General features: G+C 43.8%; 2 protein-coding genes and 1 non-coding gene across 9 annotated transcripts in view; 2 read left to right on the forward strand and 1 right to left on the reverse strand.

Annotated features, from left to right (window-relative positions):
* Window positions 1-154: 154 nt before the first annotated feature.
* On the reverse strand, window positions 155-11,577 carry RFC5 (replication factor C subunit 5). Its single transcript, XM_059893848.1, has 11 exons — window positions 11,388-11,577; window positions 9,706-9,770; window positions 9,297-9,433; window positions 8,054-8,133; window positions 7,350-7,423; window positions 5,973-6,132; window positions 5,174-5,255; window positions 4,652-4,781; window positions 4,002-4,079; window positions 2,093-2,147; window positions 155-1,037 (listed from the first exon to the last, which is right to left on the reverse strand). Exons 1-11 carry the CDS (start codon window positions 11,459-11,461, stop codon window positions 941-943), a joined length of 1,032 nt encoding a protein of 343 aa, XP_059749831.1. The 5' UTR covers window positions 11,462-11,577; the 3' UTR covers window positions 155-940.
* Window positions 11,578-11,686: 109 nt separating this feature from the next.
* KSR2 (kinase suppressor of ras 2) overlaps window positions 11,687-24,631 on the forward strand; it is a 430,186-nt gene continuing 417,241 nt past the window's right edge. For 5 of the 7 annotated variants that reach the window (XM_059893622.1, XM_059893618.1, XM_059893626.1 and 2 more), the window contains exons 1-2: window positions 11,687-11,860; window positions 13,036-13,109. The gene's annotated coding sequence lies outside the window, so the exon portion shown is untranslated. Of the gene's footprint in view, window positions 11,861-12,363; window positions 12,621-13,035; window positions 13,110-24,631 lie in introns of all 7 variants that reach the window. The other 2 variants (XM_059893620.1, XM_059893623.1) reach the window with 2 other exon arrangements.
* On the forward strand, window positions 21,724-21,796 carry TRNAE-CUC (transfer RNA glutamic acid (anticodon CUC)). The gene has a single exon. It is a non-coding gene; the product is annotated as a tRNA-Glu (tRNA).

Consider the following 24,631-nt stretch of genomic DNA (forward strand, 5'->3'; position numbering starts at 1 on the left):
TCTCCCTTTTGATAGGATAAGAATTGGACACCTTTATAAAGAACAGCCTCCAAAGAAAGTTGATTCTCTGATATCAGGGACGGAGGAGGCTTTTTCATATAAATGCAAGTTGAACAAGTCAGCGTGTGTATAATTGGCTAAGGAAAGGAGTCACTTGTAACACAACAAGCAAGCTGCTTTATTTTTATTGTGCAGAACACTAATCACACATGCAGCACAAATGCTCGCAGATACACTGCATTACATTTAGATTAAATATGAAGAGTCTCAATCCTTTCAGCACTTGCAGGTTTAGAGTCAGGCTTAGTCTCATGTGCCCCGGGTTAAACAAGCCAGTGTTGAACGACCTATGGCCCCGATAGCATCATTTAAAATGAATGTTTTCGCTACTGTCCACACCACAATTGGGAACCTGCTAGCAACTCCTCTACTTCAAAAGGAGAAATAAAAAGGCAGGCCAGTTTTTAAAGTAAAGAAAATTGAGTCCACTTTATAAGAGTATAATAGTTTGGGCCAGAAATCCATTAACACCTATTTAAAGTAGCGCCACAGATTTAGATTTACAAACTTAACTCTGAAGATGTTCTTTTTGCCTTGAGTTGGAAGACACTTGGACTGTATTAGATTTGAAGGCCTGCTATTCCAAATGGGGTAGCCCATTTCCTATCATCCAGGCAACTCAAGGGTAAAAGCCTTAAGGCTAAAAAAGGGTTTTGCTTTTTTTTCCCCCCTTATAAAACACAAATGGGCAGTGCAGTGAGAGAGCTGTACATTAAAACTGCTTTGTACATCCCTGCTCCAGCCAGCCACAAACACGGTACTTTGGGTACATGTCTGCCCACCCACGCCTGGAACAATTCTCCGAAACTGGGGGTGACTGTGTCCCCTGCTCTCCAGTCACTGCTGGGCCTGAGAATAGGCAGCAAGTGGTCCTCAGCATCTAGGCCTCTGTGACAATTAGGTCTCTGGTGACTTGAAAGGCGGCAATGAGGGAACTCAGCTGAATCTTCTCATTGGTGCCAACAGAAAGTCTGTACCTAAAAGAAATCAAACAAAAGGTAAGAAGAGAGACTATCACAACAGCTGCCTTTTGAAGAGAACAATAACAGTCAGACTGAAAGTTGGCCAGAGAAGGAAAGGAAAGAGGTGAGAGAAATTCATTCTGGGCAGCAACCTTGTACATGTCCCCTAACATTTTCTTGGTTGCCTCAAACACTCCTTTATTTGATTCAAACTGGGGAGGAAATATTAAATTAAAAAAAATTGTTCCCAGTAGCAGGGTTCTGAACATAACTTGTTCAAGCTCTATACAGATATGTAAAATTTATGTGATTAGGCATTATTTCTTCACCTGCAAAATGCATCGAGAGGAATTATAATTAAGATTCCCTTCCTCCTAATTCACTGGGAAGTTTGGCTGCCATATCTGTGGTTCTGTGGTCAATAAAGCAAGACACTGGTATTTCATCTTGCCACCTTTCAAGTGCCCAGCCATTGAAAGCAAAATCATGCTATTCACAGTGTAGTGATAAGAAGTGACCTAATTGGTACGTGTGAAAGCCAACGACGGCAAATTAGTTGGCTTACGTGGACATCTATTTTGAACCTAGTGCTTTTGTCTACTTAAATGATAGCTGCCAGCTTCACTGGGGACTAATAACTGTTTACTGAACCAGGCAAAGTGGAAAATTGAGTTTATGTTTACTTTCCCTGCAATATGCTTTCGTATGGCAAAAGGCCTTAATAACAGCTGGATAGCTGGCCGTCCCCAAACGACCTAGATGTCTGAACTGAAGCAGGCCTCCCAAATAACAAGAGCATGTCTAGAACCAAGGTGGACCAGGCCTCTGAGGTCGAAGGAGAGGCCTTTATCTCAAATACGTAACTGAGCTGTACCTGCCTTTGTGTTTATCCGTGTTCTTTACATAAGCAGCTCACACCCTTCCCCATGCTTCGTTCAATAATCCCAGCAAAAACTATACTGTATATGAATGATTTAGACAAAACAGTTGAAACCAAGCAAGGAGAAACAAAAAACTCACAACGGGGAAAAAAGGAGGAAAAGAATTAAAACTGGGAAATAAATACTCACTCAATGTCTGCCATTTTGGTCAATAAATGTATTCGAACTGAAGATGGAAAGTCAACTGGGGGAAAAACAAAATCAAATGAGTGGGGTCTGTCATTACCTACTATAAAAAAAAAAAAAATCACAGAAGACAAGTATGAGTTTCCACACCAGATACGTAAGACTAACCTCTTGAGGCCACAAATCTCAAGACACCACACCTCTAGGAGGTAAAAATTGCATAGGTTTTCATAGTTTTTATTCATTTTAGTCTTCGTAGGGTAGCCAAAAAGAAAAATGAGCAGGTTCCAGAGTGATCGTAAGAAGATGGACGCGCCATCCACACTGCCCTGTCAGCACCGGGCCGCTCTGTAAGGTACCGTGAAAGCTAAGTTCTCACTCGCTGTCCCAAATTTAAAAACAAACGTAACCACTGTAAAGCAATTAATACTCCAATAAAGATGTTAAAAAACAAAAAACAAAACAAATAATTTTTAAAAGTCGATTCATGCTCAGCATCCACAAAGTGCAGAGCTGGGCCTGAGCCAACCATGTTCTTGGGCAGAATTTCACATGCCAGCCAGCCAGGGAGAGGCCTGGAAAGGCACTGGCAGAACAGTGTTCGTGGACCCGAGTGTCTGCAGGTGGCTGTTGGGCAGGCAGAGCTTCTCCAGGAGGCTGAACAGTATGTCACGTAGAGCTCAAAGATACACTCGTGTCTGGTTCTCCCCCAACAGGGCCAACTGGATTGGCCTGGGGTGATTCTCACGTAGAGCTCAAAGATACACTCATGTCTGGTTCTCCCCCAACAGGGCCAACTGGATTGGCCTGGGGTGATTCTCACGTAGAGCTCAAAGATACACTCGTGTCTGGTTCTCCCCCAACAGGGCCAACTGGATTGGCCTGGGGTGATTCTCACGTAGAGCTCAAAGATACACTCGTGTCTGGTTCTCCCCCAAAAGGGCCAACTGGATTGGTCTGGGGTGATTCACATGTGCTCTCAAGGTAGAGAAGCAATTCTCTGTACAGGACATACGACCAAGTGTGGAACTAAAGATGGTTTAGCTGAGGCTGCTTTGGTTATGTGAAGCTAGATCTTCCTTCTCCTTCTTTACTTTTGGGGAAAATAGCCTTTTAGAAATACAAACTCCAACATACTGCTGTAAAATACAAACCCTTGGAGGAAGTAAGTTAGCCTTTAGGAGTTTCTTTCCTCTTTCTCCCCAGCATTCTAGAAGTCAAAAGAGTATTTTTGGTGCTTCCTTGGTAGCGCAGTGGTTAAGAATCCGCCTGCCAGTGCAGGGGACATGGGTTCGAGCCCTGGTCTGGGAAGATCCCACATGCTGCGAAGCAACTAAACCCGTGCACCACAACAACCGAGCCCGCGTGCCACAACTACTGAAGCCCGCGCGCCTAGAGCCCGTGCTCTGCAACAAGAGAAGCCACAGCAATGAGAAGCCCGTGCACCACAATGAAGAGTAGCCCCCGCTAGCCACAACTAGAGAAAGCCTGCGCGCAGCAACGAAAACCCAACGCAGCCAAGAATAAAATAAATAAAATAAATAAAATAAATGAATTTATGAAAAAAAAAAAAAGTATTTTTGGAACAAGGTTTTAAAAGCAAGACACAGACACACAAATATTGGGTTGGCCAAAAAGTTCATTCGGTCAGTGAATACGTTATTCAATGAAGTTCTTCACGAAAATTAAAAATGTGTCTTAGTTTTACTTAAACCTGAATGAACTTTTTGGCCAACCCAATAAAAAAAATAAATAGCAAAACAAAACTAAAAATGGGGGGCCGGGTTTACACCTCTTCATTCCTGTTTCTTTGCTTCCAAAATGAAGCGTCACGTCCCCTCTCCAGCCACCCTTAACCCCGATGCATGCCACCACCTGCATAGCTTCTGAACTGGGGAAGAACCTAGGTTACCTCTGTGCACGAACAGGTGTATCTCTGTCAGGATGTCATGTAATGCCAACCCCTTTAGAGTTTTCAACTCCATGATATCTAGAGAGGAGCAGTTAAGGCAAAGGGAACAAATTCCAGAACAAACACTGCAGAGAATGACTTGAAAGTAGGGCTTTTCATACCAACACAGCTGTTTCCTTCAATGTGAAGTTGCACGTGTTGGACCCCAGTTTTTATTTTTCTGTTTTCATCTCCATTAATGGAGATGAAAGATATCTCTGTCTAGTAGAGAACAGAACCAAATGCATTGCCCAAAAGGCTTTCCATCACTACACCTAGATTTTAATTTCATAGCAAAACAAGAGTAACACTAACTGCTTGAAAATGACTGCACCTTCCACCCAAGGTCTAACTGCTTCCCTCCCATCTGTGAGTTAAGCGGCTTCAAGCCATACCCAGCTCAGGGCCCTGCGGGAAGCATTTGGGGCATGAAAGACAAGTACCCATCCCCCCGACAGACACCCTGCTCCCACGACAAGCTGAAAGGTGTCCCGTGCAGCCACTTGGCTTTTGCCAGTAGGGTGTAGGTGCTGCCTGCAGCCTGAGCTCGTGAGGCCACGTTCAGGCCTCGGGCACCTGATGCACCGACCGAAGGACAAGAGAAAGGATACTCCTGTAGGCCGTGGTGAAGTCTTGATTCAACATCCAGTCCAGAATGTTGGCGATGTCTGACTTGAGTGGGTGCCCCGTGCAGGTGTAGACGGTCTCCTCTGTCACCTTCCCAAAGGCCATGTTGGTGCTCTGGGCAGACAGGGGGAGAGTCACCACGGCTGCTGCAGCCACTGAGCTGCAGGAGGGTCAGGAGGAAACTGCGGAGGCAGCAATGCGGGTGGGCACGGGAGAGCTCGAGCCCTGTACCTTTTACACTGCTAAGAGCTCGCCGCATCAGAGGAGGCCACTGCTTGTCGGCTACGTTACTTTGTAGAGTCCTTCCCTATCTTTCCCTTATTTGCAACAAATTATTCTTTCAATTAACCAAAACACAAAGGTGGGAGTACATCTTTGACAAACTATGAGATGTCTTACCAGTTCTAGATTTCTGAATTAACCCATTGGTCATGCTGCTGCTTACGTCTTTCTTGAAAAAGTATTCTGAAGCAGCAACTCGAGATGTGCTAGGAGCGGTGCCCTACCTGCAAGATGTTCAGAGCCCTTCGCATGTCTCCACTGGAAAGAGTTATGAGCGCTTTCATCCCGTCTTCACTTATGTCGACTCTGAAAGGCAACAGGCAGGAGGGATGTAGAGGCCCTGAAGCACAAATGCTCCCCGAGGGAACAAGATGGACTGTGAAGGTCAAGGCTTTGAAACCATTAAAGAGAAAAAAGGGAAGGACGGAGTTAACAATACTCTCCTGATTTACAGGCTCCAGAATTCGCTCTGGCTATTGGGGACGTGGGCCTCACGTGAGTAGTCACAGCCCAGTCCAAGTCTAGCAAGACCATCCTTTGCGGCCAAGCACTGCTATGTTGAGCAGGTAGCTTTGAATTCTGTTCTCTGGAGAGGAGAGGGCGCTGGCGAGATCTGCGCTCGCAGAGCCCAAGCACCCGTCGAATCAGCAGCAGCTCGGGCTGGCTACTGGCTTGGCATCTGACCACACAGAATGTGATGTCTCAGGACCTTCCCTGCTAGCCGAGAAAGGCTAGAGGCATCTTAACGGGAGGGACCTGGCAGCGTGCAGTTTCCAAAGACAAAGAGTAGGAGGAAAGTGGGACCGCTTCTAGGGGAGGATGATGGACTCCAGTAAGGAACCAAATGACCTTTATGAAGAACGTCTGTGAGCTACCAGGGCGGCCGACAGACAGTGAGGTTTACCCTGTGCCAGGCTCTCCCGAGTTGTTTACAAACGTTATCGCCTTCAGACGTACCAGTAGCCACCTTACGTGACACCCAGTCTCCAAGGCCCCCCTTTCCCTGCTTTTCAACATACTTACTTCTCTTTTTCTGCGACATGTTCCAGGCGGGGAACCATGAGTTCGGGGGTCAGGGGACCGAATCGGAACCTTGTACACCGGGACTGCAAGGCGGGGATGATCTTTGACAGATAGTTACAGATGAGGCAAAATCTGGTATTTTCAGTAAACTTCTCAATCACTGGCAAGGGAAAAGAAAACCACCTCACGTCCATCCTGATTCTTCAAGGGACCCAGAAACCCTGAACTTTCCTATGGTCACGTGAAGCGGGGAATCAAGAATGCAAACAAGTGGGAATGCTACTGTGGCGAGAGAGGGTGAGCCTGGAGACCAGCCCCTCTCTCCCCAGAGCTGATGAACACGTCCCCTCCACAGGACTGAACAAAATGCTTCCTTTTTCATGACTGGCTGTGATTCTGGCACTCTTGCCATTCCATTCCACTAAGATACGAAATCCAGTATGCCTGCCCTTTTGCATAAAATTCTATTTGGCAAATGGATGATGTGCCACCTTCTACTGGGCGGGGGAGGGGGATGGCTTTTTGCAGACTTTCCAGTGGACCTTGTCTCGAACCCTTAGAGCATTCGAGAAAGCATTAACCCTAATTCAGAGATGCCTGTGACACCAGTTTCATCCTGTAGGTACCAACGTTCTCACACTGGGATCTGCCCAGACTGACTCTACAGAATAAGATGCTGAAGAAAGGTGGCCAAAGCCTCTAGGACCAGAAGATATTCCGTCCTCCTCCTCCTCTTCTTAAACATGGGCTGCAATCCACTCCTCCCCAGAATTCCTAAAGATTGTCTTCTCTCCTAGCTGTCTACCACAGAATCTTAATGAGAGAGATTAAGAATGTCCTTGCAAAGAAATTAACTGCACCAGGCGCCTTAAGACCAACAAATCACAGTATACTCTCCTTTCCTGGCCCAATCATTCTCCCGGCAAGTAGGGAAGTCATGTCAGCTTTCTGAGTGCAACTAAATTTCCAGTGTTATTTTCCTGGCTATATTGTATCTAACGGTACCAACAGCAGAAAGACCTATCTAGCAGTTTAGAAGTGAAAGACTTCCCATTCCCTCCCATCAAACAGTACAAATTCCCAACCCTGAAATTGAACCCAATGGAGAAGGAGGATGAGACACCAGTGTCTGGTCATACCTAAAAGTCCCCAAAAGGCTAATGTCTTTACACTATTAAAAGGGGTAACCACCGGTATAGAGATTTTTGTCTAGGTCATCAGGTGGGATACACAGTGAAAGGTATACAGAGATTTCGCTGGGCCAGAAGATGAATGAAAACTGAAAAGGAGCCACGTCCTATGTCATGTCCAAAGTTGCCAACTCTCCTTCCGAAGCGTTCCTCAGCCACACACGCCGCACACGGCTGTGCTCCTTACCTCTCCGCAAGGCGTTCTGGGCGTCCTGAGTCATGGCATCAGCTTCATCCAAGATCACTAGTTTAAAGCCTTTCCTAGGAAAACAAATGGTACCACCTAAAAAGGCTTCTTCAATCTCCCTTCGACTTCCAGGCCCAAACCTACACCTTCACATTTGTGCCATCAGGCCCTGGCTCATGAAGTTCATTTCTCCTAGAACTCTTGACCAAAGCAGACATCTGTGGTCAAAGGGCACGGAGGTCTAATTTCTGTATTTGTGTTAGATTATGTCCTCTGGCACCTTCATCTTTCTTCCACCCAGTAGCCTCTTATTCTATTCTAGTGCTGCTTTTTCCCCACCCCCTTCACTTCTGCTTTTTCCTCTTTTTCTTTTTTTACCACCATCCTAGTTATCCACCCTGATCTCAATGCATTTTTGTTTAAATTCAAACTAGCTCCTCCGGTCTTAGGATGTAATGAAATTAATGCTTCCCCAGAGAACTTGCTAATATAGATTTAGATAATATTTTGTTTTAATATTTGCATTTTAATATTTCTTACCATCATTCCTGTACTTTATCTCTTTTTCATGACTGCTTTTGACAAAGCCTTTTTCTTTTCCCCTTACTTTTACAAACTGGCAAAGGAGAGGATTTAAGAAATTAAACTCTATCACCTCACTGATCAAAATCTTTAGGGAGAGAAATTATGCAAAGAATTCTTACTTAAATATTGTCCTTGTGCTAGCAAAGCTCAGGATTGGTCCCCGAACGATATCTATTCCTCGGTCATCTGAAGCATTCAGCTAAATGTGAAAGAGAGAAGCCAAAATAATAGAAAACATGTTGGTGTGCTAGCTGTGAATTAATGTATCTTTTCATCAATCCTGCTCAGCAAGCTAGGTCTCTAGTTCTAAGGACAGATAAGAGATAATCATTAAAAATAAGATCACAATTATATTTAAAACTTACAACTCACTAGATCATTCCATTATATTCTGAAAGGCCAATGCCTGTCTTTCCTCCCCCTTTTGAGGACAATCACTGACAAGCTCTGGAGGAAGAATTAATTGGTCCGGTCACGGTGAACAGCACCTCTGGCACGAGCAGAATGAGGCTAATTTTAGCTACCACAACCCAGAGCAACCCAGAAGTTACCAAGTTTTTAATACAATGAAGTAAGAACACTGGTGGCAGCAAGGTTCTATAATACAAAAGCAAGTTAAACAGTTTTTTTCTTACAATAGACAAAATTTAGAATTTCGTAAGCTAAGTATATCAGTCGAGTCCTAGTAGTAAACAGATGGCATACTCAAATTCAGTAATTTGAAGAGAATTAAATGAAGAGATAGTTTAAAAGGTGCTGGTGAGGTGTGGGGAAACCACAAGGGCTATGCAATACCTCAGGGCCTGCTGGGGCCCATTATCACCCCCAAGTCTTAAGGGGTTGGTGGGGGAGTGGCGCTGGCCGGGGGGAAGGCTGCGTGCTGTGCCCTGCGGGTGGGGAAGCTGTCGGCCTGTGGTGACCCCCAGGGCAGGACCAGGCCTCCTTCTCCCTTCCCCAACCCCTTCCAGGCCCCTGCTGGCCAAACCCAACCAGGAGGCAGAGGGCAAGAGAGCTCGCAGTCGACACAGCTCAGCCTTCCGGGGCGGGGCAAGAACAGCATGGAGCAACATGCAGAAGGGATCTGGGGGCACATGGGGGACAGCCATCAACCGAGCAACCACTGAGGATCTGGGTAAAAGTTGGCAACAGCAAAGAAAGACACCTAGTCCTACCACTGCCCTTTAGCTTGTACCAGTCAAGGCAAAAATGTCAATTATAGAAAAAAAGTGAATTAAAACATCTTACGTCTCCTTCTTTCCCAACCACCAGCAGGGCAACTAACTTGTAAAGTAAAACAAAACTAGCAGAACTAAAAGTAAGAGGCTGGAGTCCTTCGAGAGTAACAGTAAACCTCCCATTTACCTCCAAGACCATGGAGCCAAATTCCTTATCTTTGTACAGCTGTTTAGCACAGGCCAGGATGGTGGATGTCTTTCCCGTCCCTGGAGGACCATAGAGAAGGAGATGCGGCAGGCGGTCCTGACTGATAAACTTCTGAACTGAAGGTCGGGGGGAGAAAGAGAGAGGCCATCAGTCTCTGAGAGTTGCCTCATTCACTGCAGGCCCGAGTTGGGCTGAAGGTACTTCAACCATATGTTCAAATCTGGGTCAGATGCAGGAATGAAAAATCTGAAGGACTCAGCTCTTAAAGCCACATCCCATAAAGCTCAATCAGATCCTTCAAAATTACTACTCAGTAGAGACAACATTCCTAAGAAATGTATCCAGGTCCTGCGACTAGGATACCAGCCGCTGACACATGGATACTTACTGGTACTCAAGATGTCCTGATGAGAAATGAGATCATCCAGTGTCTGTGGCCGGTATTTTTCAACCCTGAAATACAATTTAGCATTGATTACAACATATATAAAGGCAAGAACATTTTGTTATGTGCAAAAGAATCCTTTCATATCCTAACTAAAAGAGAAAGAGGTACAAAACCCTTTAACTCAGTGGTTCTCACCCGGGGCCATTTTGTCCTCCAATGAACTCTTGATAATATCTGGAGACATTTTCCACTGTCAAAGCTGAGTGGGGGGGTGCCACTGGCATCTAGTGGAAAGGCACCAGGGATGCTGTTAAACATCCTGCAATGCACAGGACAACCCCCATGCCCTCCCCCGCCACCCCAAATACCTGGCCCCAAATATCAATAGTGCTGAAAAACTGCTCTCATTTCATCTTTCCAGCTGTCTGCCTATAATCTCAACCTGGATGAGTACCTAAATTAATCCAAAATTGAACTCATATCCAAATATAACTTAACAGATGAATGGATAAATAAATGGTGGTACAGCCACACAAGGGAACGTTATTTGGCAATAAAAGGAAATCAATTACTGATATAAGAAGCCAGTAACGGGACATCCCTGGTGGTCCAGTGGGTAAGACTGCACTCCCAATGCAGGGGGCCCAGGTTCGATCCCTGGTTGGGGAATTAGATCCCGCATGCATCTGTAACTAAGAGTTCGAATGCCGCAATGAAAGATCCCACATGCCGCAACGAAGATCCTATGTGCCACAACTAAGACCCGGTGCAGCCAAAATAAATAAATAAATATTAAAAAACAAAAAAGAAGAAGCCAGTCACAAAAGGCCACGTATTGTATGACTCCATTTATATGAAATATCCAGAATAGGCAAATTCATAAGAGACAGAAAGTAGATTAGTGGTTGCCACGGGCTAAGGGAGGGGGGAATGGGGAGTGACTGCCAATGGGTATGGGGTTTCCATTTGGGATGATGAAAAATTTTGGAACTAGATAGTGGGATGGTTACACAACATTCTGAATGTACTTAATGCCACTGAACTGTACACTTTAAAATGGTTACAACTGTGAATTGTATGTTATGTGTTTTTACTACAATAACAATAAACTGAAAAGAAACAACTTGGAGTTTTCCGAAATCAAGTCAAATCCACTCAGTCTTTAAACCATCATTAAGACACAGTTGTGTAAGTAGGATGGTTAAGAGTGCAAGCTCTGAATCTGGACCAGCTGGGTTCAAATACAAACTTATTTTCCAACTCTGGACCTTAGGCAAGTCGTTTAACCTTTTGGTAAAACTGGAATAACAGTACCTTCCTCCTAGTGTCTTTGTAAAATTCAAACACCTAATAGGGTGCCTGCTAATCTAATAGAAAGTCACTTGAATAAAAGTTAACTAGGGAGCGTTGTTACCATCATCATCAGCAATCTTCTTCTAGTTTAGAATCTGACCAATAATCGCACCGAGAGAAGAGAATATTTTGGCAAGAGAGAAGAATATTTTGCCACGGAGGTCAATGTAGTGTCAGAAGACACGAGATCGAACCCCTGTGCTGTCACCCAGGTGGGACCCTGGGGCGGCGGGGCGAGGTCGGGCTGGGGACCTGCCACTTGCCCACTCCGGCCACCACCTCCCCGCGCGGCCGACCCCCTTCCCCGCGGCAGCCGGGCCTCCTCCTACCAGGGCAGGTTCCTGATCTTGCCCGCCTCGGGCTGCTGCTGCTGCTGCTGCTGCTTGTGCGCTGAGGTCTCCATGACAGGGTGACGAAGGTGGCTGGGTCCGGTGGCCTTGTCGCCTCCCCCAGGGGCCTGCACCTCGACCAGCCAAGACCTGACCCCGAGACCCACGGACTTACAGTTCGCGCGCAAACGCAACTCTCGCGAGGTTTAGCCGCTTGCTTCCGACTTCCTCCCTCGGTCCCACCCCCTCCCCGTTGCTAAGGCCTCTGTTGCTTGGTTACCGGGAGGCCCTGGCAGTCAGCCTCGCTCCAACTCCGCCGTTCTAGCCGGAGCTGCCCTCTCTCTGGTGCGGCGGGGCGTCCCGAGCCCAGCGAGCGCGGGAGCAGGAGAGGCAAGGCCACCGCTTACAGTTCTTGAATACAGTTGCCGTATGAAAAAAGGCTCGAAATACTTTGTTGGCCCCAAAGCTGGGAGGTGAGTACTTCAAATTGAAAAACAATTCCAAGCAGAACTCCAACTCCAGTCCGTCTCCCAAATCCATTTCCCTCACCCAACAAAATTTACAGAACCGACCGACCTCCAGAAACAACTCCAGAGCGAAAATAAATAAATAAATAAAAAGTAAGTAACTTCCAGTTAGGTTAATGTGTGTAACTGGAAAAGGCTAGTTACTAAGCATAGAGGACAGGCTGCCTATGGTCTCAAGCTGCTGAGGAGAATCGGTATCAGAATGTTAGCATTTTTTTCTGAGGTGAGGGGATTATGGACCACTTTTGTTTTCTTCTATTTTGCTGGTCTGTATTCCCAGCAATGAGTATGTATTACATCCATAGTAAAGTTTTTTTGTTTTTTGTTTTTTAACATGCTGAGAAAGACAGCAGTCCTGGGAGAAGATGAGTTTGGACCAGGATCAGAAGTGTTCTGATTCAGAAGTAGCTGCTCCTTGCATCTTATGACATCACTGTCATCTGTTTTAGGAGCAGAGTAGAGGGACAGAGGACAAATACACGATGGCAGATATGGCTTCACCCTCGCCCCTGCCTGGGGAGTCAGAAGAAGGGGGTCAGATGGGGCTTGTGATGTGACAGCGCCCCTGCTCTCTGCTTCCTCCTGGCACTGGTCGTGCAGATGCTAGGGTACCACCGTTCCCGCTCAGCTTTGGGCAGGTTACTTCTCTCCTCGTCCAACCATATCTACTCCAAGATGGCTGTGAGGATTAGGTGAAATAACATAGGTAAAGCATCTGGTGCATTCCACCCGCCTCTCTCTTTCTCTTCTAGTAAGCTCTTCACCCGTCCTGTTCTTGTCACAAATGTTTCCTCTCAGACGAAACCTAAAGAATTGGCTGGTGTGACTATGCCGGGGAGGGTTAATTTTATGTGTCAACCTGACTGGGCCAAGTGATGCTTGGAGAGCTTGTAAACATTATTTTGGGGGAGCGTCTCTGAGGGTGTTTCTGGAAGAGATTGGCATTTGAAGTGGGAGAATGAGTAGAGCAGATAACTCCCATCAATGCAGGTGGGCGTGGTCCGATCCACTGGGGTCCTGAATAGAACAAAAAAGGCAGAGGAGAGGTGAATTTGATCTCGTTTTGAGCTGGGACATCCATCCTTTCCTGCCCCCCGGACATTGGCGCTCTTGATCCTCAGGCCTTTGGACCAGCTTTCCTGAGTCTTCAGCTTGCAGACAGCAAATCATGGGACTTCTTGGCCTCCATAATCATGTGAGTCAATTCCTACAATTCCTATGATATCTATGTTATATAAATATCTATACAAATATGAATATATCTAAAATATATTTTAAATTAAAAAAATAGTATATATAATGTATAGTGATATATTACTATTTATTGTATGGCGTATAATATAAAAATATTTTTAAATCTACATAAATATAATACATAGTATAAATATAAATTATATTTAAACATACTTGTATTATAACATAAGTATAAATATAATATATATATATGTAAATACTATTGGTTCTGTTTCTCTGGAGAACCTTACTATAAAAACCATAAACTGGGCTTTATTCAACTGCCATGGTAAGAGCCATGCTGCTAAGGGGCTTTTGCATTAGGAACATGTTGCCACCACCTCCATGAGCTGGAAGATGCAAACAAAACTTGACCAAGTTCTCATAAAACTGTGTGCACTTGCTGTCCAGTTTGCTTGGAGTGCAAAATTCTTCTGTGTGACATTCTATCTTATATTTATGAGGTCATTTATTGTGTGCCTCCCCAGTGGATTGTAAGCTCATTTGATTTCCTCACCACTGTACTCCTGGTGCCTGGAACAGTGCCTGTCTCAAAGGAAGCACTCAATTTATAATTGTTTGATGAAGGAATGAATGAATGCTAATAGCTAACACTCATTAGGCAGTTACTATGGGCCAGACACTGTTCTAAGTGCTTTTACGTTCTCAATGCATATTCAGTTGTTGCCATGAACCCAGGCCACTATTATTATCGACCCCATTTCATAGGTATGCTAAGTAACTTGCCCATGTTCTGACTTGGTATAAGAGGCAGAACTGGATCTCACCAAGATGGTGTGATTCTATAGCCCAAGCTCTTAGCCACTCTGGTGGTGGCTGGTGTGGTCGCTGGACCAGCTGCGGCAGCATCTCCTGGAAACTTGTTAGAAATGCTCATTATTCTTCCCCCCACCCCAAAACCACTGAATCTGAAACTCCAGGGGTGGGCCCAGCTCTCCGTGTTGTAACAAGCCCTCTAGGGGATTCTGATGCGCTCAAGCTTGAAAACCACCGCCTTATATTCTACTGCTTCTTAGTCTTGGAGCTCCTCAGGACTTCACTTTCTAAGAAAAAGAATGGGTACTCAAATGAGTTTTCTGGAAAAACAAAGGTGTCCTAGTAAATGTCATTTGTGTGTGGTTTTGCTTCTGTCTGTTTTGCTATTAACTGAAGGTATAGTCCTTTAGGCAACTTAATTAATATCTCTTTGGACCTCAGTATTGGCATTCGTAAAAATGGGTGGGGCTGAACTAGAGAGAGGGTTAATATTAAAAGCACCAGAGGATTTTTTAAAATTCCAGTGCCAGAAGTCCAGTCAGACCAATTAAATGTGGCCGGGGGGTGTGACCCGGCAGTTGGCATTATAAAAGGTTCTCAGTTGATTCTGATATTCAGGCAGAGTTGAACTACTGCCCTAGGCTAAGCCAATCACAACAAACCTAGTCCCCTGATTGGCTTAAAGGGTGAGCCTGTGATCCAGTTCTGCCCAATGAGATGTTAAGAGAGAATGGTGGTGGAGGGAAGGGGCATCTGGGAAACTTTTCTCATTACTTTGCCGATTTTTGCACTAGGTGATCTTTAGCTTTTCTCCCAGTGACAAAACTCTATCACTTTAAAGAGAGAGAGGGAGAGAAGACCTGAGTTCCAAGCTCACATGTCTTGTAAGTAGCCTGAAGTTAATATATAAAGGAAGAGGGTTGGGTGTACACTACGCCCTGCCTCAAGGGGGCAGAGCTTATAGATGAAAGATTTAAGCAGAAGAGGATTGTAGCAATGAAATACTGGATAGCTCACAGTCAGAATTCTGGAGACCCCCGCTTGGAAAATGGAACAGAGACAGGCCGTGGAACTGAAACCATGGTCAAAATTACTCCACGGAACGAAACTAGTAAGAAAACTGTTTTTGCTGCCGACTTTCAGAGGCTACTGCCCGCCCACCCCACCCCAAGCTGACCCTACAAACTGGATGTTGCTTTAACCATTTCTACTGTCAGAAAGAATTCATTTCTCTCCTGTACTAGAGTTTTCCTAAAGCTAGTGCCACATTAAAAACCTGGGGAGGGACTTTCCTGGGGGTCCAGCGGTTAAGACTCCGCGCTTCCGCTACAGGGGGCGCGGGTCCGATCCCTGGTCTAGGAACTAAGATCCTGCATGTCGCGTGGTACAGCCAAAAAATTAAAAAATAATAATAATAAAATAAAAAAATAAAAATAAAAACCTGGGGAGACATGCCTAATTGGCCAGGCCTGGGTCACATGCTAGTAAGTACCAGGTATATAGCTTGAGTAGTGGGAAGTGACATCTGCCTGCCACCAAGACTTGTGAACTGTTGACATCCCTGAATACAGGAGAGGGATTGCAGCCATAAGGGTCACAACTGGTCACCACGCCAGCACTCAGCCATGAGGGACAGCGACCAAATGGTGCCAGCTCTTCTGATTTTTCAAGAGAAACCAGAAACTTGGATTTGTATGTGAAATTCTCGTATGTTAAACATTGACAACTAATTAAAAAAAAAAAAATCTGCTGGCCAAGCAAAAACACCATCAGAGCACTTGTGACTTTTGATTTCTCAAGGACAGATGATCAGGCAAAAGGTATAGCGATTCCTTCTTACGCTGTGCCTAGATTTTAGACCTTCTGGGGGATTAAGGCAAATCAAGCTGCTCTCTCCATGTGAATTGTGACATTGAAGAGCACAGGCGCACACTTTTCTTATATAATCAGAACCGGATTTGGAAATGCTTTAATAAAATATCAGGTCCTGGAGATGGCAGGATCAGAGTTTGCAAACAAAATTAACAACAAAAGGCATTTGCTCTTAAAATTGGATTAGGGAAAGGGAACCCTGAATTTTATTATTCTCAGCTTTGGAACAAACTTGGCCTTGGACACAGCACTTACTGCCTTAGTTTATTTTTAAGACTTGTTCTTATGAGAGAATGGGATTCAGGCTATCTTTGGAAGAGGCTGGCAGAAGAAAATCAAACTGGGTCTTTCTCCTGAACATGTTTATACTGGTGAAATCATGTTTAAATGAAGAGCTAGGACTTGAAGGAGGGAAAAATCTCAAAGGGCAATTTGAAGAGTGTGTATAAGGGGAAGGGCCATCTTCTTTGGTGACCATAGCAAGATCATTGACTGACAAGGAATTTAAGTCCTCAGGTCTTTTGGGGCTACTTGTCCCCTACAACTAGTTTCTCTTGTCAGAAGTCCAGAAATGCCCTACATTGGAACTTAGGGAAATTCATTCAGCATCCCCTAAACATTTGTTGATCGAATAACTAATGAAATGGCTATTTAAAGATTCCTGAATTTGATTCTCTTTGAGATTGAAAGGGTAACTTACGTGAATTTGCTCCATGCCACTTGCGCTCAAAATTTTCAGTTTTTCTACATTAAATATATCTGGTTCAAGGTCCTCTACTGCTCCTTCCACAGGCCAAGGCAGTTCAGAAATTCAATCTATTGGGGGTTGGGAGTTGGGTTCCTTCCCTTCTGTAGGGTCATTCAAGAAGTCTAAGAGGTTGTGGGGAAACAGGCCAGAACATTTGGGGAAGGGCTCTTAGTCTTCAGTTCTTTACATAGTCTGTTGGAATAGACGCTCTTCGTACAGACTGGATGATCCCTTTGAAGATGGACAGTTCTGTTGATAATAGTGTCCTTTCCCTCAGCGTACAACTCAGCCACCCAGAACTTTTGTCATTCCTCCCAATGCCACAGAGCATGAAGTTTAGACTTTCCTGTGCCCCTCCTTCGAAGTCCTCCCACCTCCTCCCCCTTACCCACTACTGCTCCAAGTGAGGCCCCAGGACCCATAGTATGGGCATTACCAGGGAGCTTGTTAGAAATGCAGAGTCTCTGGACCCACTCCAGACCTCCTGAATCAGACTTCCATTATAACAAGTTCTCCGGGCAGTTTGTGTGCACATCGCAGTTGATAAGCTGGATCGCGTAATCTGTCTCTCTCCCGCCATCTCGCTCCCCACTGCTGCTCTGCGTCCCGAGCGTGGAGCTTCACGGAGCCTGACCACTCCCCTCTCACACGCACTCCCACCCCTGCCCCTCTAAGGGCCTGGAAGCTTGAGAATCCACTCAAGTCCCTAAGATCCTAGGCATCCTAGCTCCCTTGAGCAAGGCAAGCCCAGCACCCCAGGACTCTAAGACTTAATTGCTTGGGGGAAAAAAAATCCCCCTTAGTCATTTGTGATGAGTCTAGAGTAGAAAATAAGTCCAGTTTATTCTTAATCATATTATTCTGTCACATTAATAATAGGCCCTCCAGGCTGGTAAAATTTTAAAAATATTTCTTCTTCTGGAATCCTTCCTAATTCTCCCTACTTGGAGTTCAGTGTCATTGCCTTGGGCTAGAATCTCCGGGGTCATTGGGATTTAAAAAGAGAAAAGGGTGTCAATAAAGAGGTGATGGAAGTGTAGTTACACTGGCCTGGCTCTGTTCGGCATTGGTCCAGCCGTGAACCATACTGCCTTTGGGTTTGTGAGACTGAAAAGGCAGAGGCAAAAAAGCAGCTGGATGTGTACCTGTCATTAAGATCTGTGTGCTGAACAAGGGGACTGTTGACTACCCACTCCCATCATAGTAGGGACCCTGGGGGATGTAAGGAAGTGAGAAATAGACCTTAATATTGGCAAAAGACCACAGATTCAATTCGAGGACGAATAGTAATAAGAAAATGCAAATTACTGTCATTATTTACATTGCATGGCAGAGTTACACACACTTTATTATACAGTGCATGCTACACAGAGAACTGCTATTTATAGATATTTCATCCCATTCCTCCAATCCCCCTAAACTCACTCTTTCAAAGTATTTGGCCCAAGTTCAATGGCAATGTGATTTAAAAAAAAAGTGTATTTAAAATCAATGTAATGTTGAAAAGTACAGCAAGAGAGTAGTACTGAACACTGAAGAGCCAAGGCTGCCGCAGGTCAGTCTGGAGGAGGATTTTTAAACCTGAAAATATTTTAAGTGTTTCAAAGATATAGATGGTTAAAAAATATATATATATATATATATATTTTAACAATTTATCTTTTTATTATGAATTTTTTTTAACATTTTCATTTTCAACCAGTGGCTTTTGTACTAGTTTAGACAATGCCTTAGAGTCTTTTTTTTTTTTTTTTTTTGGCTGTGCTGGGTCTTAGTTGCGGCCTATGGGCTTCTTCAAAATATATTTTTAAAAATTCTTTTGACTTGGAGAAAGTGTGTTTTTTAAAAAGGGAGGCACCTTAGAATTAAATCTTGTTCTAAACTGAAGAGACTTGGCAGATGTGCAAGAAATTAAAATATCTGGCATGTTCATGAATATGAGGACTGGACAATTGTATCTTGAAAAAGTCTTGAAATTTAAAGGTCATTTAAAGTACAGATTTAAAAAAAATTTTACAAAAGCAAATTTCTTACTTAAAGGGGTATCTAATTAAATTTTCCTGAGTCTCATGGAAGTAGATTATTTTATACCCTCTGCTTTAATTTTTTTTCACAATTTAATTTAAGGGGTATTGAATAAAGAGAACATATTCAATATGTCATATTTTGGCAAATGTCAACCAGAACTGGCTTGTTAAATACGGGTTATCTTCAACTTGTGCCAATTAATTAATTAAAAATGTTTTCTTAATGCTAAATTCAAATAAGTTCTTGGTTTTGATACAACTTCTGATTTTCTTCTGTTGCTCAGGTGATTTGAAATTATAATTGAGAATAAATTTTGCAAAATTAACACATAAAAGGGCATCATTGGAAATGTTTTCCACTGCATAATTCCAACTGCCGTGGAAGTGGTTGGCGTATTTGGATAGTCACGAAACTTAATTCCATACGTACATATTTCAAAATTATCCATCTGCTTAACACCAGGAAGGGTTGCAGTGGTAAGATCTTGGTGTACCCGACTGTGGAGAACTCGGTGTGGTAAAATTTGCAAAATCAAAATCGTTGTTTCTTAAAAACAATTAGTGGGATTAGAAAGTTCTTCCAAGCCTACAATATGGTACATCAGAACAAGAAAACAAGATAATTTATTCATGTCTCCCCATACTCCTAAGTGACCACCAGGGAGAAGACACACACAGAGGTAAGGAACTAAAGGTAATCACCCACGGGAATTTCCCCCGTCCAGTAGCTAGGACTCTGCACTTCCACTGCAGGGGGCATGGGTTCCATCTGGAGCATGGCATGGCTCAGCCAAAAAAAAAAAAGGAAAAATAAATAAATAAAAAAGGACTTTGGAAATTATTCTGAGATGGGAAAATGTAGTAAGTCAAGCCATATAGAATTGCTGTTTAGAAAATAAACAAGCAAATAAATAAGTAAAGGTAATCCCCCAGATCCTAAGGAGGAGTTGAATTTAACTTAAGCTTTATTGTTAATCAAGTGAGATTGTGCCTTCTCACTTGAAACTGTTAAGTGCTGAATAATGACGGTGATATTTAAACGCAGCCCTAAGTGTATTTATATTAGGAAAATACCTTGACATCTTTAGTCTAAGTATTATGAACTATCCTAATACTAGTTATTAAGTTATCCTAAACTGTCGTTAATAAACTTCCCCCTTTGATTTGTAGCAACTTTATAAACAGAATGGGTGCTATGTATTTAGTTGGGTAAAGCAACTGTTGTAGATTGCCTGCAAAGATGGCTGCCAACAATTCCTCCTGTCGCTGTGGATGGGGGCCTCTTCCCCTCTCAAGAGGTGGAATCTATTTCTTCACTCCTTGGAGGCTGGCCTTTGACTTGCTTTGACCAATGGAATGTGGCAGAATCTGGTGGAAATACTATTCTGGAACTTCCCAGCTGAGGCCTGGGAGGTTCCACTTTAACCAGCGTGGGACACCATCTGCCATGTCTAGAAGTCCAGGCTATCCTGCTGGAGAAAGAGGCCAAGGCAGGGGAGTCCGGGAACTCAGGTGACAGCCAGGAGGCCCCGTGCACACTAGGAAGTCCAGCCAGCCCCACAAGGAAGGAGGCCCAGCCGCGCAGTCCCCAGTCGTTCAAGCCGTTCCAGCTGAAGCACCAGCCCTGTGAGTGAGGCCAGCGTGGGTCCTCCAGCCCCACATGAATGCACCCCAGCCGGCACCGCATGGGACACAGATGAACTGCCCCTCTGAGCCCTGACAGACTTCCTGACCCACAGACTCAGGAACAAATTAAACGATTGTTATTTTAAGCTATTGCGTTTAGGTGTGGTCTGTCATGCAGCAATAGATAACTGCTACAGTGACAATTCTCCAAATCCTTAAAATTGGGATTTACCAACTCTTAAAACTTTCTTGGAGGCTGAGAAGAAAAGCCAGGTAGAATATTCATTAACCAAAGCTGACATAACTAAGAGAATTTTTTTTTCTTTCTTTCTTTTTTTTTTTTGACCGCAACCCGCGGCTTGCAGGATCTTAGTTCCCTGACGGGGGATCAAACCTGCACCCCCTGCATTGGAAGGGTGGAGTCTTAACCACTGGACTGCCAGGGAATTCCCTAAGAGAATTTTTAAAAGTCCTTTTGAAAAAACTTTGTGACTGTGCTCATAAACTATTTCAGTGGCTGATGTTTCTGTCATGGAGAGTGACTTATTTATAAGTTAGCTAACGTGTAACCTTGACTAGAGCAATGACAAAAGTAGTCACTTTAATACTTATCTAATTCTTACTTGGTATTATGTTAAGGAGAAGTTCCAAGTAAGCTATGAGTGAGGATGAACAGTATTACAAATACTGCTACAGCATCCCTAGGCTGCAAATATTATCTGTATAAAGTACACAGTATACTTGTATAGCAATAGAATGTTTATATGCATATATTCCTAGATCTAAGACCAAAAGTAATTTATCTAGGCCTAAAATAAGTTTGAAGCAAGTTAGAATTTTCGTTCAAATTGTAGATGTGACTTGCATTACTAGTACTGAATTTTTAAAAACTTAGCTACCTAGTGTTACCAAGTTTGCCAGTCTTTTGACAACAGTTTTTATGGAAACATTGCTAGCAGTTTTGTCGACCTCAAGATTTTTTTTATCTGCAAGACTGGGTTAGATTTTTTTTTTTTTAAAGAAGAGCATTTAAATGAGTAGGTGACATATAGATTAAATACTAACTATATTTGGTGCCTGTTCACTAGGAAATTACAAAAAAAAAGATAGGCTAGGAGCTGAAAAAGAGCCAATAATAAGAGCCAAATACTAAGGGAAAAAAAGAATGGTTTATACTGAGAAATTATTAGCATAAGGCATCTTGTTCTGTAATGTAACTTGTAAATGTAAGAGAACAGGAGAGAGGTGGTAAATATACAGAAAATAAGAGGAGAACAAAGTGACTTAAAAAAATAGACTCATGCATACAGAATGAGGGAAAGATCTGAAAACTAGTCCACTGGGTTTCCATTTTGGGCAATATTCTGGACTAGATAATCTAAAAACTTTCCCACATTTGATAGTCAACTAGAAATACCGGAGAAAATAGAGATAATCTTCTGGAGTCAGAAAAAGAGGGTATGAAATCCAGAGTAGCAGGAGGAGGTCTTTGATTTTTAAAGGTGCCAAAGGAAAGAGGGGGGAGTTCCCTGGCAGTCCAGTGGTTAGGACTCTGCACTCTCACTGCAGAGGACCCAGGTTCAATCCCTGGTTGGGGAACTAAGGTCCCACAAGACGTGCGGCATGGCCAAAAAAAAAAAAAAGAAAAAAACCAAAAACCAACCAACCAACCAAACAAACCAAAGGACAGAGGGGACAAAGTTTGGGGGGGAATTGGAACTGTGGCCTCCACACAAACAAGGACCCTCAAAGAGCTCCACTCTTACGGAAGGGAGTGGGGTTCTAGAAAAATCTACCCAGCCAGCATAGGGTGATAACTCGGATGTTTATCTCTCCTTAGGTGGGCCTGGGTGGGCAAGAAATGCCCCCTCTGAATTTGTCACAGTACGACTGTACTCACATAGGTTTGGGTTTTAATTTACACTGTGGGGAACCGCCAAGTGAAGAAAGTAGCTAAACACAAGCTCTGGAAGGACAAACCTTCAGCCTTGACATACAGAATTCCCACAAATAAAGATCAACTCGTTTGAAATTACAAAACACACAAGGAAACAATTCACCATGAGCAAGAGACAAAAGAAACAATAAACAGCAAGATAAGTTGCCAATCGCTTCAGATAATTATATTTTTAAAGACTCCGTTAAAATAAATTGGATCACATCTATTTGTACAGCACAGGGAAATATAGCCATTATTTGGTAATAAGTTTAACTGGAGTATAATCTGTAAAAATATTGAATCACTGTGTTGTATAGCTGAAACTAATATTGTAAATCAATTATATTTCAATAAAAATTAATTAGTAAAATAAAACTGACTAATTTTAAAATAAAATTAAAAAAATAAATTGGATCACAGTGATTAAAGCCATAAATAAACGAATAAAAACCACGAGAAGAGAACGACTCTTAAAATAGATAAGGTACTTTTAAAAAAGAAAGTAGGATGCCTGTATTTTGGTAAGCGATCTTTCTCTTTTTTTATCACTGTCAGTGGAACCAAATATTCAACATGAGACTGTACCTACGCATTTGTGTATTAACTAGGAGCAGTAAAATTTCCCCATGAGTCATTCATTGTCACCCTTTCAGCAAACATTTATTGACACCTGCAGTGGGCCACCAACTGTGCTATGCCTTGGGGGTACAGCAGGTAAAGGAGAAAGACCCTCAAGTGGATGAGAGAGAAGGGCAGGCAACACAGACACTGAGTAAGTTAATTACTAGTGTGATGCACGCCCCCAGGGTGAAAGAAAGTAAAGGGAGACCCAGGCTGGGAGGAGCCAGGAAGGACCCTGCGGAAGTGATGTTTCAGCAGAAACTGAAGAATGAGTAAAATTTACCCGGATTCCAGACAGGCTTGTGCAGTGGAGAGTCTGCAAGAAGACCACTAAGGCGGAATGAAGAAAGCCCATGGGGGTGTGGAATGTGTGTGTAGACCGTCAGCACTCAAGGCTGATTCTGGACGAGGCGCCAGCTTCTGAAAATCTTCATGCTAGGCCAGGCAGTTGGGATTTGGATTTATGCTGCAGGGCCTTGGGGAAATTTGGGAGAGGAGAGATCATCAAACTTATGTTTTGGAAAGATCATTCTGGGGACGAGGTGCCCCATGGTTTAGTAAAAGGTAGAGCTGTCATTCCTCAAGGTTGTTGTAACCAGGACTTGAGCTGCAAAAGGAAGTTCCTATCCTGCAAGTTTGGGGACGGGGGGAACACTTGAAACAATTTTGATGAGCACCAATAGGGAAATGAAACAGTTAAGAGGAAGTGAGCTTGGCAATGTATCTATTGTGCCTTCCTAAATGGAAAAACAAGCATAAGAATAATCTGCAGACCATGCTCCCATTTTTTTAAAAAGGGAAACAAAACCTAAAACTGCCCCTGTACTGTGTGCATAGTGAAAATATGTATTAACGTGAAAAATAGTCTGAAAGAGCTACCAGCCTCCTCTTCTGGTGTTTCTGGTTTCTATCCTCGATAGCTGGGGGAAAACAATAACAATGATATCTCCTTTTTTCACATTCACCGCTAATTGTCTAAAGAGATGAAAAGAGAGAAAAACTTAAAATTACTCCTAGGTCACTATCATGATCCCCTCACTGGAAAGTGAGCTCCCCGGAAGTAAACCACGTGTTCTATTTATCTTTGAATTTCTCCAGTGGGCAGCACATAGATGCCCAATAAAAGTGTATCAGAGGGCTTCCCTGGTGGGACAGTGGTTAAGAATCTGCCTGCCAATGCAGGGGACACGGGTTCGAGCCCTGGTCCGGGAAGATCCCACATGCTGTGGAGCAACTAAGCCTGTGCGCCGCAACTACTGAGCCTGTGCTCTAGAGCCCGCGAGCCACAACTGCTGAGCCCATGTGCCACAACTACTGAAGCCCGTGTGCCTAGAGCCTGTGCTCTGCAACAAGAGAAGCCACCGCAATGAGAAGCCCGTGCACTGCAACGAAGAGTAGCCCCCGCTCGCCGCAACTAGAGAAAGCCCGCGCACAGCAACAAAGAACCAAAGCAGCCAAAAGTAAATAAATAAATTTATTTAAAAAAGAAGTGTATCAGGGACTTCCCTGGTGGTCCAGTGGTGAAGACTCCATGCTTCCACTGCAGGGGGTGCAGGTTCGGTCCCTGGTTGTGGAACTAAGATCCCGCATGCCGCGAGGTGTGGCCAAAACACAAAAACAAACTAAAAAAAAAAGTGTATTGGATGCAAGAAGGAGAATATGGGAATTGGGAATGCCCTAAAAGTTATGAGGAAACCAGCAAGAGATGACTTTTTTGGGAATTAAATTCAACAAATATTTATTGAGCCCTTGTCGTGTGCCACCCTGAGCTGGCACGTAGGGTGAGGAGAGGCAGTTGTGTTTAGCAGCCTAAAGACCTAAATTAGCAACAAGCAAAGAAGGATTAGAGAGACATGGTCAAGGGCACCAGCTTT

This window comes from Balaenoptera ricei, chromosome 14, assembly GCF_028023285.1.
Source record: "Balaenoptera ricei isolate mBalRic1 chromosome 14, mBalRic1.hap2, whole genome shotgun sequence".
NCBI lineage: Eukaryota > Metazoa > Chordata > Mammalia > Artiodactyla > Balaenopteridae > Balaenoptera > Balaenoptera ricei.

Bases quoted from the DNA above. Each gene is read 5' to 3' on its own strand.
- RFC5 (XM_059893848.1), bottom strand. From the start codon at position 11,461: ATGGAGACCTCAGCGCACAAGCAGCAGCAGCAGCAGCAGCAGCCCGAG. The intron at 9,771-11,387 runs GTAGGAGGAGGC...ATTGTATTTCAG, and splicing joins AAGATCAGGAACCTGCCCTG to GGTTGAAAAATACCGGCCAC. The intron at 4,080-4,651 runs GTATCCTTTCTC...GCTCCTCTCTAG, and splicing joins CTTCACCACGGCCTACAGGA to ATATCATGGAGTTGAAAACT.